This window comes from Besnoitia besnoiti, chromosome VII (genome assembly GCF_002563875.1).
Source record: "Besnoitia besnoiti strain Bb-Ger1 chromosome VII, whole genome shotgun sequence".
Lineage (NCBI taxonomy): Eukaryota > Apicomplexa > Conoidasida > Eucoccidiorida > Sarcocystidae > Besnoitia > Besnoitia besnoiti.
The window spans coordinates 35163-50228 of NC_042362.1; the positions used below are offsets into that span (position 1 = coordinate 35163).

General features: G+C 54.4%; 2 protein-coding genes across 2 annotated transcripts; one reads left to right on the forward strand and one right to left on the reverse strand.

Moving 5' to 3' along the window:
• Positions 1 to 2439: 2439 nt before the first annotated feature.
• On the forward strand, positions 2440 to 6464 carry BESB_075980 (tetratricopeptide repeat-containing protein; the record flags this gene model as incomplete). Its single annotated transcript, XM_029365959.1, has 10 exons — positions 2440 to 2617; positions 2795 to 3129; positions 3580 to 3670; positions 3813 to 3927; positions 4100 to 4133; positions 4469 to 4540; positions 4901 to 4993; positions 5425 to 5483; positions 5758 to 5836; positions 6306 to 6464. 10 exons carry the CDS (start codon positions 2440 to 2442, stop codon positions 6462 to 6464), a joined length of 1215 nt encoding a protein of 404 aa, XP_029217390.1.
• A 3652-nt stretch (positions 6465 to 10116) lies between these two features.
• Positions 10117 to 13882, reverse strand: BESB_075990 (uncharacterized protein; the record flags this gene model as incomplete). Its single annotated transcript, XM_029365960.1, has 8 exons — positions 10117 to 10384; positions 10995 to 11085; positions 11456 to 11597; positions 11796 to 11839; positions 12157 to 12250; positions 12593 to 13023; positions 13476 to 13523; positions 13801 to 13882. The coding sequence occupies 8 exons, from the start codon at positions 13880 to 13882 to the stop codon at positions 10117 to 10119; spliced, it is 1200 nt and encodes a 399-aa protein (XP_029217391.1).
• Positions 13883 to 15066: the final 1184 nt, after the last annotated feature.

Sequence of the window (15066 nt, forward strand, 5' to 3'; positions counted from 1 at the left end):
CGTGTAGCATCTCTTGTGCTCAGTAACCTTGCAGTCTGTGTTGTCCATTGCTCTCGCATTGGAGAGAAGGGCTGTTCCTACACATCAGTGATCTTCGAGGAGCAGACGGTCCTCCCAGACGGACCATGTTGTTGCCAAAAGCGTTAGCGCTCTGTGTCCTTTCGTCCAGAGGTCGCTGGCGTGGTTACGTTGGGAAAGCTGCTTGGGTTTTGTCGACGAGTATGGAAGAAGCTGGATAGTGAAGAAGCTGCCAACGTTCGTCTTCTGGAGAGCACCCCATGATTTCAGAACCAGAGCAGTCTTTGTATATTTGTAGCCGGTTACTGCCAGCTTCAACCCAGCCCGACCACAACTTTAACTGGGCTACATGTGGGCGTCCTGTTTGTGCCAAGCTGCGAGCAATTTGTGACTGTGGAGAGAATATTTCCGGTGACTTTTCAGTGCCCTGTGGGACCCCTTACGCGCTGCTCCCTTGCAGACGTCCCAGGTCACCAAGCTGGCTTCGGGCGACCGGCAATTTAGCTCGTGCCCGAATAATTCCACGGTCGATACGGCGTCTTAGATTGTACTGAATAGCGTATATTATGCAGTGTAGACAGGAGCGCAACCGTTCGCTTCGAAAGGCAGGGAGGCGGGATGGATTTGTTGAAATTGCGTACGCGGAGTTCGGGTGGGAGCAGCAATCTCCCACATACGCCTGATGGTGTGACGTAGCCTCTAAATAGTGTTGATGGACGTGCTCTACCCCCAAATGCACAAATATATCAGCTGAGATGCTGCTCGCTCGTATGGTGCAGAAGACTTCAGTCCGGTAACAACGACTGCTGCGTTGGCGGAGGTCCCCGAACCTAAGCTATTTCGTGAAAGGAGTCACGTAATAATTTATCTTAGCTGTCAAGCTATTCCGGAAACCGACCAATGCGACCTATCCAACGTACATCTGATGTCTTGTTTAACCCAGCTTATTATGCTTACTTTCTTTTCTCATTAGGATTAAATTCAGCTTTGCTGATAACTTTGACACACCAACAGGTATTCTCCTCCGAGTTCCCCATGCTGTGGGCAACCGCCGGCCGGCTTGTCTCACCTAGTGTTTCTCGTGACAGGTGCTTCACGGATCGCCACCTGAAGGCGGCCCTGTTCGAAGAAGCACCTACGCTCAGAGAATTCCTACACCGCTTTTGTTGCACTGCCGTCGCATGCACGAACAACGTCTCACTGTCATGGAGCGGGGCAAAACTCTTAGCGGATTTCACATGCTGTCAGAGTTCGCACTGGCAGCAGTCATATCGCGCGGCAGTGCAAAGGAAGTTAAACCTTCTTACTCTGTCAGGGGGAGAGAATCAGAACCGTTTTCCACATACGCCGGTTTCGACAAATTAAGTAGACGCCGCATGTGGTTGACACAGGATACGGTGGCCTTCGGGCGTTTCGCAGACAGTCGAAAATCCTGTGACATGCGCGCGAAAAGTTTTCGCGGACAATCTTATCAATGTTCGTTCTGAAAGGAAGTGGCGAACCGCTCGCGGGTAATGTAGTCACAAAGGAAGTGGTTCTCGTATTTATTACCTGATTTACCTTCAAGCGGGTACCAACTGGGCATTCGCTGCAACGGTTTCTGGCAACACCATGAGGAGGGCATTGCACCGGCCGCTTTCGGGTGGTCCTATGTTGAGAGGAGAGCGCTCCTGCAGAGGGTTAACAGAGGCAATTTACCGTCATATCAGAGATGAGAGATTTGATGATGCTGCACGGCTCCTTTCTCGGGAGTCAACGGCGACGCCAGGCAGCAGAGCACTCCTGTCGCTGCTTGGGTATTGTCGTTATCGCGCTCAAAGGTTTGAGGAAGCCATGGCCATGTACAATGAACTGACGCAGTTGTTCCCCGACAGCGCAACTTACCGAGTAAGCAGTTATGCGTGTGAGTCCGCTTCTGCAGTATCTCATCGTGACGCGCCTTCTATTGAGTAGAAAGGGAGAGTTATTTAACGCGCACCCAGCCAGCGAGAGGGACCCACTGCGCGCGGTTCCGCTGTCTAGTCCACTGTAAGTTTGTCAGGCGTGATCAATATTCGTGGAAAAAAGCGGTGCGAGTACAGTCACGCTTGGTTGATTTGGCTGCGGCTGCACGCGATTAACGCTTACCAGTTCTCTGTACCGCTGGCTCGCGTTCCTCTTCTGCCACTGCGGCTCCCTATCTGTTGGAAGTGACAAAACGCCACAGTTCGCGGATTCCCGTGGGGGGTGTGGATTCTTTTCGAACCAAGAGATAACCTTTTGTAGTAATAATTTGCTCCTTTGTACCGAATTTGAGAGAGCGAAGCGGCATTCTTAAACCATGCTGCGCGGCAGCTTCAATGTACGGTAGAACTGAATCGGTCACCTTCAAAGGCCACCCGTAGTCCAGGTGGCATACGCGGTGCTCGCAATTGGACGCTAATGGCTCCTCAAGTTGATACACATGCTCAGGCAATGACAGCGCAAATTCTGCTCCACCTGGGGGAGCCGAAAGAGGCGATCGCTGTCTGCAACAAATGCCCGGACGCTTCGGGACAGATTACACGTCGGGCAGCAATGGTCACGGCATTGGCGAAGTTTCATACTGAGGACTCGAGCGGTAAGCAAGGCCCTTTCTTGCTAACAACGTGCGCACAGTACAACCAAATCTGTACTCTTACCTCAGTACATTCCAATCCTACATCGTGCCGGCTTGAAAGACGATTGAGGTCGCAGACTAACGCGAGGATATGAATGCCAGTAGAAGGACTTCTTTGTGTCAATGCTGTCGAATTAGGTCCGGTGCAAGCCCCGCCACCCGGGAACGCCGGCGATCCATTTCTTGCAGCTCTCTGCGGGGTGCATCATTGGAAGGAAAAACAATTCGCCTTGGCTATCGCATCATTCCAGCGCATCTCAAGGACCGACGGATTTGATGTAGAGGCGTCTTATAATATCGCGGTTTGCCACTATGAACTGAAGCAATATACTGCATGCTTACAATGCATCGAACAGATAACGACGGAACTCTTGTGCAGACATCCGGGTCTCAAGGACGAGGCAGCCTCTCACGAGCATGAAATGAGTATCGGCACTTGCAGAGACTTCCCACTCCTCCCACATCCCGCTCTGGTACGAAGCATTCACCGACAAAGTGGCACAGCGCCTGCCTTCCCAAATTCGGGAATAGAAAACCATCGCAGTCTCACCGACTATAAGGAGCGCACCAAAAGATAGTATTGGCTTAAAACGCTCGTTTCGCCTTTGACAAATTCGTACCTTCTTGCCGATCCTGTCTCGGTCATTGGTGGATCGAGTGGCTAAAACGGGCAGGCCAGTACCGGTTCGAGCCTTTGCGTCAGCATGTTCTCAGTGCCTGTTAGAGATGTGACCACCTCGCCTGTTTCCCTGTACCAGACCCGTAATTGGAACATTGCATGTCAGCAAGCAAGCGGTCTCCCTCCACGGGTTGTATGCACGGCCTGCGCGCGCCGTACAGTACATTGCACCGTTGGGCGATCACCATGCACCTGAGGTCGTCAGGCCTTTGAATGCTCTAGTACGCTGAGTGGATTCCGACAGGTTGAAACGCTTAATCTGAAAAGAGCCATTGGTATCGCATGCGAAAATATTGACCACACAGGGGCGAAGGCAGAACTTCGCCCCCTGACGTGTAAGTCCTGGGTGCAGGACACCGTTTCCGGCAGTTTCGCAGTGAGCTTGCCCGGGATCGATACCAGTGAAACATGGGGACTGCCACACGAAATATCATGCTGGCATTTTCTTATCCATGCTCGCCTCGTTGCCGTAAGCAGGTTACGACGCTGTCACAGTTCATAACGAGGCCCTCGTCAACAGCGAATGGGATACTGGGAGTGCGCTGGACAAGCTGCGCTCCCTTGTCGAAGACCCTCCGTTTCCTCCAGAGGCGTTAGTCAATTTGCTAATCCTCTCTTGCAGGCAAGTCCCCGGTTTGGGCGTCCGGCGGTGGCCAGAGCAAGGCACTTCTCGCAAGCGGTCGCAGACGCACGCACGAAGGCGAGGCACGCTTGAGGCGCATTTCGTGAGGTACCTGCAGGTCACGTATGCGGCTTTTTTTCAGGAAACATGCCTTCGACTTTGCGGCCGACATAATGGTAAGAGAGACCGCCACGCAGTGGGGATTCAAAGAGCGTAAGTCTTCTTTTAACACGGCAAGCGTCTTACGCATCAGGCACTCTCCGCGCCCCGCAAGTGCTAACACGGCCCCCTAATTCAACAAATCTCAGTCTAAACGTCCTGTTTGTTGCGGTCAGGTAGCACCGCGCGCGCCCGCAGATAATCCTCCGATCTGTATTCTTTCCTCACCAAGGCAGCCCTTGGCAAAGCTTCAGAGCCCCTCTCGCCCAGAAGCACGCAAGAAGTTAACCGCAACTAGTGCACCCTCTAGGTATCTGACAGCTTGCCCCTCGACTTTTTTCATCATTTTCAGGCGGAGTACAGAGATCTGCTCCACGAATATCTACTTCCAGATGAAATTGCTTTCTTGGAGGCGCTGGTTCTAGTGAGGCACGCACGACAACGAGCCGGATGCGGCAACCGTTAACGCCTGCTGTTCTGGCTGATCGGGGCGCCGGACCCTATCTTGAGCTGCTGTGATCGACGAAAACGAGACAGAAAGCCAACATCGCGCGTACTGTGCGAGGCGGGTGTCCAGACACTGGGAGGGAAACATTCTCCGCATTGTCAGTTATGTGTCTGTAGCCTTCTTCATGACCGGCCCAGTTGTGACCTCGGAATCAGTGGCACAGCCATCCAGTTCTGGCTGGCCTGAGCTTTCCATACGGAAGGAACGTCTAAGCTCTTTTATTGGCAGCGGTTTCAAGGCAGATAGGGCATGTATTCTACCTTATAATGATTTCAGTCAGACCGGTCACCTGAAACTGCCATCAAGATGCTAGAGAACCTACGGGAACGCAGCTGCGATCAGTTGAGGAATTCGCAGCATACCGTGCAGGTGAGCATTCTCTTGCCAGCCAGGGGGACTGGACTCGGTCGTGGCAACTGAAATGAAGAGGTGGCAGACGATCCGCTGTTGTGTGCCAATAACCGTTTCGACCCGGCGCGCTTTTATGTGTGTCGTCTTGTGATATCTAGCAGACAGCTGGAGAAGAACAGGGTCAGGAAGGAGAAAAGCGAGCATCGGCAGAGGTTCAGGCCCCAGCCTCCTTGTTTGTCTCCGTGAGATGGACACGCCACATATCCCTAGGACACGTCAGCATCACACACAGGGGTACGACTGCGAAGTATGGGTGAGTGTCTCCGCCGTAACTGGGCAACAAAAGCGCGATACTCGGCGCTGCTACTGAGCCTGAGCAGTCAGCGCGACCGCAGCGAGCAGCAGGTAGCTTGTGTTTCCGTTTGTTTCTGCGTGGCTCTCTGCAACAGATTGTGATAGCACAGGCAAAGATCTACGCTGAGCGCAGGCACTATGGACTGGCTGAATCGTAAGTCACGGTCGAATGCGCACCTCCGTGAATTTTGCAGGCGCCACCGCGTCTTCAGTAACCACAAAAAGGTGGAAACAGCAATGTAACCGTCGGGACGTTCCGACCAGCTGTGGTTTGCTCCCCACGCAATTCAGTGCACGGTATGAGCACGCGCGCGATATGCGAACTACATCATACACCCTCGGACGGTGGATTTGAAAAGTTATATTCAGCGCACTCAGGCGAGTGCGATCACCACTTGTGGACGGAACTTTTGCCGCGTCCGCTGCAGTGCCCTTCAGAGCTCTGCAGAGTTCTGTGAGCTCGATTCGAACTGGCAACTGAGTATGGCTCACGTTCTGTTTTTGCAGGTGAGTGGTGCGCGAAGCGAACAAGGGGTAATCTACCTTCATGAATGCCCTGCATCTCCGCAGAATTACAACAGTGTGCTGAGCCTCTATTCGTGCAGAAAGCATCAAATAGTTGTGTATGACCAGTTCCCCCGATCGTCGTGCGTCGAGGAGTTCTTGACGAAACGCCAGCGCCCCTGGCCTGGCGTATATTCTGTTTTAGACTACATCGCACTCGCCGAGAGGCCTGTTTTGCGGTTGAGAACCCGCTGCCAACGACTTTACACATTCCATCTTGCGCAGTACTGGTACAACGGTGGACGATATCCGAAATCGTCGCACAGCGGCACTGTCTAACGGGCACTAGACCCGCGCTGCTGCTCTCAGGCATCTCGGTACGGGAATGGAGGCGCTTCGCACAGTTACTTGTCTTTGCAACAGAATTACATTTGTGTCGCTGCATCTCCCTCTGCCTGCATTCAACGAACAGGGCAAATATCCCGAGGCCATTTCTTACTACGAACGCATTTTGAAAAGCAACGAATCGAATCTACGTGGCCTGAAAAGCCTTCTGCTCGCCAACCTCTGCGCAGCCTATGTCCGCACCCACCAATACGACCGCGCTAAGCAGATTCTCGAGTGCGTCTGACAGTGACGTGCAACAGATTGAACGCGCGTTAACTGGGCCCCTCGGAAGGCACACAGACACTTGCCAAGTGGTGCTGAGCCCCCGTAGGCTGACCGGCCCGGTTCGCCGTTGCTCAGCGCTCTGTCCGAAGGTTGTTTCCACGTCCAGAAGTTCGAAATTATCTTTTTCGTGGCCAAATTCAGTTCTTAGTTGCCTATATGCGAGGGGAAAGCAGTCCTTGGCTCGCCAGGCATGCTCGAGGAAAACCGAGGGGGCAGCACTGGATGTGTATATTGCCTCAAGGCTTGCGCCGCCCCTCCCCCCCCCCATGGGTTGTTATCTCGCCTGCAATAGCTTGTGAATCAGCGTCCGCTGTGCTAGCGAAGAGCACTATGATCTGAAGCGCACAGCAGTCAACATAACGCGCCACTGAAACCTTACAGCGCCAGTGAAACTTAACAGGATCACTGCACTTTCCCTCCATCCCTCGTGACAAGGCATGCGTTGCCGTCATTCAGCTTGAGTTGCAGAGCCACTTCCAAGCTGTGGGCTGCAAAATACTCGACTGTCGCACGGATGTTGCTTCCTCGCGTGCAGTCGCCTCCGGGGGGAAGAACTGACGAAGCAGCATGCTACGGAGATATTGAGCAAGTCCGACAACGGTGCCTCTTACCATTCATGTATCGTAAAACTGGTCATCGGCACTCTGTACTGCGCCGAAAAATCGGTCGACTTTGGGCTACGAATGGTACTGGAAGCACTGCAGCCTCTGAGCGACAAGCTTTGCCCTGACACTTGGTAGGCGAAGAAACCGGTCTCGCGTTTCGGGTGAAACAGACCCGCACGCGCAAATATATTTCTTAAAAGGCCTCGTGTTGCCGAGGCGAACGGACATCCCCATCACTGGTGTCTGCCAGCGTGACTCCTCAGGTACTATGGGAAGCGCTGCCTGCTCGATTTCTTAAGGCGGGTGGCTCTTCGTTCCTGTCTGGTCGCTGACAAGACGACTGGAGCGGTACTGGGCTTCCTGCGTGAAGTAGATGCTTTTACTGCCCGAGACGGCATGATCGGACTCCCCATGGAACTTCAGGTATGGAACTCGCCAACAGCGGCTCCACTCGGCAGAAGAGTCTGGCTTCTCTGGATCTTGGGCCTCAGCTACCGGACATAAAATAACAGTCTAGATGATCGATTCGTCTCTTTTGGCGACAAGGCATCAGGCGGTCTCCGACAGGGCTACGCCGCCTGTTGCGGGGGCTCTGTTTCGCCAGAGGTCTCATCCATTCTTGGGCTTCTCGTCCTTAGTGCTGCATACGCGCATGCAGGCTCGCTTCTCCGCGGTGCCGACTGTTTTCAGGACCGTGGGGGGGTTGACGCGTGCGCGGCCAGATCAACCATTCGGCACGAAGCTAGGCTGATCCTTAAGACACTGCTGAAGATAATGGAGTGAACCACGGACAGCAGGATGCTTAGTGGTGTGAGCTTGCAGAGGAGAGCAGAAGCAGAGACCTATAGCCAGCCCCTTAGCGCAGAAAGGCAGCTCTCCGTGCTCCCGCGTTGGCGAACATAAACGCCCAGGCAAAGATGCGCACGAGCGCAAGCGAAGGACGAGATGTCGACTCGACGATGTGGCCCGCGGGGGCCCCGACTGGGTTGCCGAAGCGGCCTTTTGAGTCTGCTTCATTTATTGATCCATGAGAGCACAGCAGTGCCCAAACAAAATTCTGTTTGCACCATGCTCTGTGTGGCCGCAAACCCTCGTCTACCCCCGCGACATTGAATGCAGCATCGTTGCTAAACTGGTCCGAACCCTGTTTGGAGTTTGCACTCCATTCCGAAAGCAATGCGGCAGACGCACATTAGCAAACGAGTGGACTCATGTAAGTTGCTGCCGGTGCTACATCACGGTGACATCCCGATAAAGGCGTACCAGAATAAAACCGCCACTCAACACGATAATGAATCGCAGGTCATCCGCCTGTCGCAACGAATATCAGCCCGCTAGGCACAGTATCCTACAGAGAAGCATAGACATTATTATCTCGTCGGCGCTCTATAGAGGAAAACGCGGTGCTACAGGGGTCACGGAACGCGGCAACTTTGCCGTTCGAATGAAAAAGCGCTCTGCGCCATTCACCCAGCGTGCCATACCCACACAGTGCCGGCAAATGCTTTACATCTATGAGTCTTTCGTCCCAGAGTTATAGGAAAAACGGGGAACGGATCGCGTTAGTAGTCTCACAAGAAGTCCCAGAAAGTTTGATACACATGAGAATGTACTCCTTTCCAATCAGAAACGTGTCTGCCCCGTGACACGCGACACATCACAAGGCACACGCCTTGTTTTCCCGCGTCAAACACCCGAAAGCGTTGACAGTCTCTGATAATTCTCTGCGGATGCGCCATGTCCCTGCTCGCGCCGCCGTAGGAAAACTGCGCGTGCAGAAGCTTAGTTACTTCTGTCTATCTTTCTTGGCAATATCAAATGACAGCCTGAATACACACAAACGCGCAAGAGTATCGGCACCATGGGGAATGCAGTGCTGATCGGAAGAAGGCAGAACGGCGATCCGCCATTCACCGCCGGGCGATGCCTGAATCAAAATCTCGCAGCGTGGTTGAGCCAGACCGGCATTAGAACCATGGACGACGATATGTGGACGGACGCGCCGCAGAGCTCACTGACCAGGCGATCGGGAAGTGACAGGTAGATGAACGTGAGCCGACAAGCCACGTCGGAAGATCAAGGAATACTCTTGCCCCCTCAACGCAGCGCCCCGCATCTGTAGCTTCACGCGAGACAGAACCGCTCCATAAAACGGTGCACGCCACCAGCGGAGCCTGCTGCGCCCACCGATACCGTACCCGCCCCCCCGTCCCTCGATCGCAAGAAAAAATTGTTTGTTCGCTCCCTCTAAAAATTTGTCAGACGGAACAGGCGCAGCGCCACCAGAACCAATCTCTCCCATATGACAAACTTGCTCACTCTTGCCCATTGCAAGCACAGCCGTGAGGCATCGAAGATGCCCGTCCCCACGAATACTGCAGATGTGAACTGACTGTGAAACACAAGATGCAGCCATACTCTTGACAATATTTCCGGATGAGACAACCATCAGGAGATATAAATAAAGGATACCCATCATTACGGACGGAATCCACACTCGTAGCCGCTCCCACGACAGTGGAACCACTACGAAAGACCGAGTTTACATAGTGCCTTCCGACACCGAGACAATGTCGTCCTTCAAAACCGCTCCCCAGGAAATCATCTGCCCCCCTTGCACACGAAATGCAAGTCAAGAGCATTGCTTCTTTGAGGTCTTGGTGAGGAAGGGCCGAAGCCCCTCTTGGAATCTGTAAACGATCCTTCAGCCCAAGGCACGCGACTTGAACGCGGCGCGGTTTTCACCCCGCATCGTAGGTTTCATCCGCGAGGAAAAAAGATGACGGCTAGCTGCCTGCGCTGTGGTCCGTCATTAAGACTTTGCCCACCGCATCTCCCTTTTGACGTGACTCGTGTTTTTTGTGATAGCGTCGAAACTCGACAAGTCTCATGTTTTTCCCACACACAGGAAGGCCACGCAAGCAGTTGCTCCGGCAAAATTTGGGCCAACCGATCCTCGTCCGGTCCCTTCAAACAAATTGTCATCCGAACGTGTGGCATCTGCCATCATCCGGAGAGCGTCTCCTCTAAGTTCCCTCCCTCCGAAAGCTGCTGCAGCTTCCCTTCTTGAAGTATCAGACACTTTTGAAGCCGTTCGACTTCAGCGGCTTTCTCTTCAAGCGCCCTTCGGTAGTGCTCGAGCTCTAGCTCTTGCTCCCTAGAGAGTTGTGAGTAAGCAGCTAGCTCCTCTTCCAGCTGCTGGACATCGGCTTCCTTTTGCTGTTTCATTGCCGAGTATAGACGGTGCAGGCGAATTGCAATACCCTTCGCCTGGCTGGGAAGTCAACGAGAGAATACAGCTACGCGGCGGTTGAGCTGGTACCCCGCGTTCATCTCATGTTCCCACTTATTCGCACTGACGACAAAAAGAAGACTTCCACGTTACATTCTTAGTGCATGCGCAGACATCCCGCAGCACTTGGCACCACAGTAGCAGATTACGACTCGCAACAAGTGGAACCGACGACAAAAGAGCCACACGACGAATTCACCTGATCGGGGACCTCTACGACGCGACTGCGTTGGTCTGGGGCGAAAAGTCCCCGTACATCAGAGGCGGGAAACAGAACATCAAGCCAGGCTCTATACCAAGCGATGGCATTTTTGAAGCATCACGTGTCTAACAAGGCAAAACGGACCTCGTTCCGGAATGGTCACGTGAACGCCCACAACATGCGAGGCAGGAATCTGAACAACCGACGAGTCCTCCGCTCGCTCTGTGCTGACCGCAAAACGACCGGTTTTCGCGAATACATACTCTACAACCAACTCCCGCCACCAACGCGCCTTTCTCCGGAGAACCTGCTGAAGCCAGTGCCAGTAAATTTCATGGTCTAGGCATAGATCCTTAATTGGTAACGATGGGCATGAAAAGTGAGACTCACCTGAGAATTTTCAGGCACGTGTACGCCTTGTCTCGTTGATGACGTGTGGATGCTTCAAGCACCGCGGTTGGGCTGTCGGAGGACGTTAGCACTGCACAAGAGGACACCATAACAAGCTCGAGTCGCTCTGAAACCTTGCAGGCGATTCAGCAACCCATGAATTAAGAGCACCTACACGTGCATATAGTGGGGCGAATTTCAGCATACAGTCGTCCCCAGTAGCAACGAACAGGATCTTTGTGCCGATACAGGGCTGTGAAGGGGGGGGGGGCGCATTTCGCTCGGAAACAAGAAATCCCTTCTGCCGGCGGAGCGCGTGCCCCAATAGCACCCTGTTGACTGATATCGCAGTCTTTGATGGGACTCCTGGCGTGGACTTTGAAACTAGCCTGATCGCTGTGCGCGGAGGCGGGTACTGCGCAGCATCAAACGCAGAACGGTACTGACGTAGTGCCGCTCACCGAGGAGACGGCTGCGATTCAGACCAGCCGAGACGGGGGAATGCGCAGCCGCGTCGTCGCCCTTGAAGATGCCAGTTAGGTCCTCCATCGCGAGTGACATGTTCGGAACCACACTCTCATCCTCACTATGAAGGTCAATTGTCTGCGAGGCGGTGAGAAGCATACGCAGTGCAAACACGCGCTACCGCCGTTTGGAGGGTTCGGGGGCGCTACCGGTGCCTCAAAGACTGACGCGGAAGGAACACAGCTGCTGGCTGTAGGCCACGCAAAAAGTCTGTCTCTCCAAAGAAGATAAAAACGTTAGGCCCGATCAGAAAATGCCGAAGAAGGAAATACATACCGTGATGAAACGATCCATGGAGAAGACCACCTGAGCCCGGGCGCCTGCGGTTAGACATCAAGCCACAGTTTCTATGCAGGTCTGTCGCCGTCCACGTATACACAGACCCCAGCCCCGCAGCTCACAAAGCCGCTCTGGACTCCCTTGAACGAATAGAGAGCGAGGCACAGAAGCTCCTCATGAGATTTCCCTCCAAGATGGATGAGTGTCATGTAGAGCCTTCGGGGGTGACTTACTCATTCGTGAGACAACTCAGCAAAGCAGCATCCCGAATTAATCGCCGGTCTAGAAACCAAGAGTGACGCAATACTTGGAGGCGCATCACTGTAGCTCGCGTGCATTGTGCTGTGGAGCACCGTACCTGTATCCTCATCAATACGATCGATCGGGAACCCAGCGACTGCTTCCTTGGCAAATTCTTTTACAAGCGCCTGCAGTCGCTTCTTCTCTTCCTCCTGCACCACGCAGAATTGTCAACACCACACACAAATCACTGAACGTCTGACCGGAAACCGGACGCACTGGCATGTGTGACAACCGTCCGCCAGGCTTGAGACAGCGTTCCACATATTCCGTACGAGAAACGGCTCTGCTACGGGTCTACTCGCGAGAGATCCCTCCGTGAGCCAGAAGATGACATATTGTTCCACTCGTACGTTAGCACCCCGAAGCATCTACCAGGGCGCCGCCCTGCCCACACAGACACCTTCGTTACCCGCGTTCGTTCGATCTAGCTCACGTGCTCTACAGACGACCCAGGCTGACCCCTCGCGTCGACCGGCATTGCGCGCCGATACCTTTTCTTCTGGAGTCAGTTCGGACAGTTTCACTGGGGCTTTGCCATTGCCGATGGATCCTTCCCGACGTCGAGGAGTTGCTGGCGCCGGCTGGGGACTATGGTCGCCGTCCGACGCGTTTGTGCGACTGGGCACTCTCGCCGGTGAAGGAGCTTGTCGACCCTTCGAGCCGGCTCGGACAAGCGATGCTGAGCGGCTTGCCGGTTTCGTCACGCTCGGGTGCCGCTCCAGCCGGCCGATGCTCGCTTTGGAAGCCCCGAAAGATCTGCTCAAAGAGGTTCCATCTCCCGTGGAACGGAAGGTCTGCTGCGACTGCAGGTGTCCGGTTTGCACATTGGGTCGATGCGCCGTTTCGGGCAAAGTCGCGGCAACGGGGGGAGCTTGTCTGCTGTGGATCGAACGGTAGGATGGCGCTGGCTCCCGCTGAGCCGCTGATTGAAAAGCGTTAGAACCGCAGAAAATCCGACGCAATTTAGAACACGGGGCACGAACTGGAGGCTCTGTCCTCAGTCCTTCCCAGCAGCAGCAGAGACGCCTGCTGCACGGCGTGGCACTGCTTGCTGTACGACTGCGGGAGGGGGGTAGGGGGGTTGGGGGGTAGGGGGTAGGCCGGCGGGACGACAGACCTTCGTGGGTTCTATTTCTGGCGCGGACTCAGCAACACCTAGCATGTGCACCGCTACGCCTAACGAAGGCATGATCTTGTCCGTGACCTCGGATATGTACCAGCCACAGGACCCTTCGGTATGCCCCCATGCGAAGACCGACATATGGCGACCTCACATATCTAGTTATGTATACAGGACAGAACCAAGAGGATACCCGAGAGAACCATTCGATGCAGCGCCCTTGACTGCAGCACCCTCACGGTAGAATCACGCACCTGGCGCAGGCATTTCATTGTCGCTGTGGAAGTCGAGGAGGTCATCGTCTGGAAGCGAAACTCAACACACGAGACGAGAGTGTGCCGGTTTCATTCTGACAGGGAGGCTCAGAAGGGAAAATTCGGTGAGATACATTCCTCTCTACTGCTCGACACCCTGGCAAGCGACTCCTCTGGAAAAGATCTGCGTCGGCTAAAGGTTGCCGCTCCTCATTGCCTCAGAGCAGATCGCAGTTTTGAGCTACAACGGCGGCTAACTAAGGATAGCAGAGCCGTAGAGAAAATCACCAAGTATTCGGAGCTAGGATGTATTTATCTTGCTTACCGGACAGCCCAATCTTTGGAGAAATCCGATCAGCCATCCAAACGTCCCGGTCGTCGTCGGCGCAGAGCCCGCAGCAGTCCATTGTATGCAGGGGCTGGAGATACGGAGGTCTTGCGGCAACAACTCTCTTCGCGGGGAGAAAAACAAGCTGTACCAGAGTGATCCCCGGTGCGCCTCAAGGGGTCGCAAGAAATGGAAGCTCCGTCTACGAGTTTTGCGACTGTTTTGATTAATGGGAGAGGAAAACAATTCCCGTGGGTTTGCAACGGCAATGCTTCTGCTGGCTTGATTGCAACAATCGAGACTGCTCCCTAGCTCCCTGTCGATGGAGATGGAATGCACGCGCTTCCCGTGAACTCCCTGGAAAAAAAGGCTAAGCAACAGGCAGCCTTCAGAACCATAAAACCGCATCACTAGAAGCCGCGGAACGCGCCGAGTTACAACATGCAATGGTTCACCTCAGCTACTCGCTGCGAAACATGGCTGGCGCTGCGTCGTCGCGCCACAGCGAACACTGAGGCTAAAAAAGAGCAAATTCCGCAACCCTTTCCTTCCCCACCGTCACGGCAAAACACGCGTGTCATCTGGAAGCGCAGTCACGCAGTTCACGCAAGATGAGTTCCTTTTGGCCTCAGAGAAAGGCACACCAAAGGCGAGGTTCGTGTACGAGCTGCGCCGGTTTCACGGCTGGCGCGGGTTCATCGCCTTTGCGTGACGCGCCGCCGCGTGCCGACAAGTTCCGGTCTCTGTTACTCAGCCACGGAAGTGAAGCGAGACGCCAAGGGAGCCACCTTTCGATACGGTCTGCCTGCGCGCCGTATTTTGCGAGGCAAAATCTCTCGCGCCACAAGACAGGGCGCTTCCTGTCCAGCCATTTTTGTGCGTCTTTTCCTGGTATTTCCCGCGGCCCTTCGCCGCTGTTGCCCTTCCCCCTGCAATTCGCCACGAGGCAGGATCACTACTAGCGCACGTGCGAGCGAGTGAGCGGCAGGCCTGGTTGAGGAAGGTGGAGGATGGACGGGCATGCTGCTGCATCGCACCGCCCTTCTCTGCGTGTACTTGTTGATGCTCCTGATTCATTCGCTATCCCCGCCCAGAGTAGCACTGCGCAGGTTTGTTCGCCCCTCTAGTTTTTGCGCTAAGGGCAGAACGGAACGCTTGGGCAAACGAAACACATTGGCACCCGTAGAGACCTAGCGCACGACATCTCACCCCTCGCGTTTGCTGTAGGCGACGCGACGGCTTGCAGACGCACTTTCTGCCGGA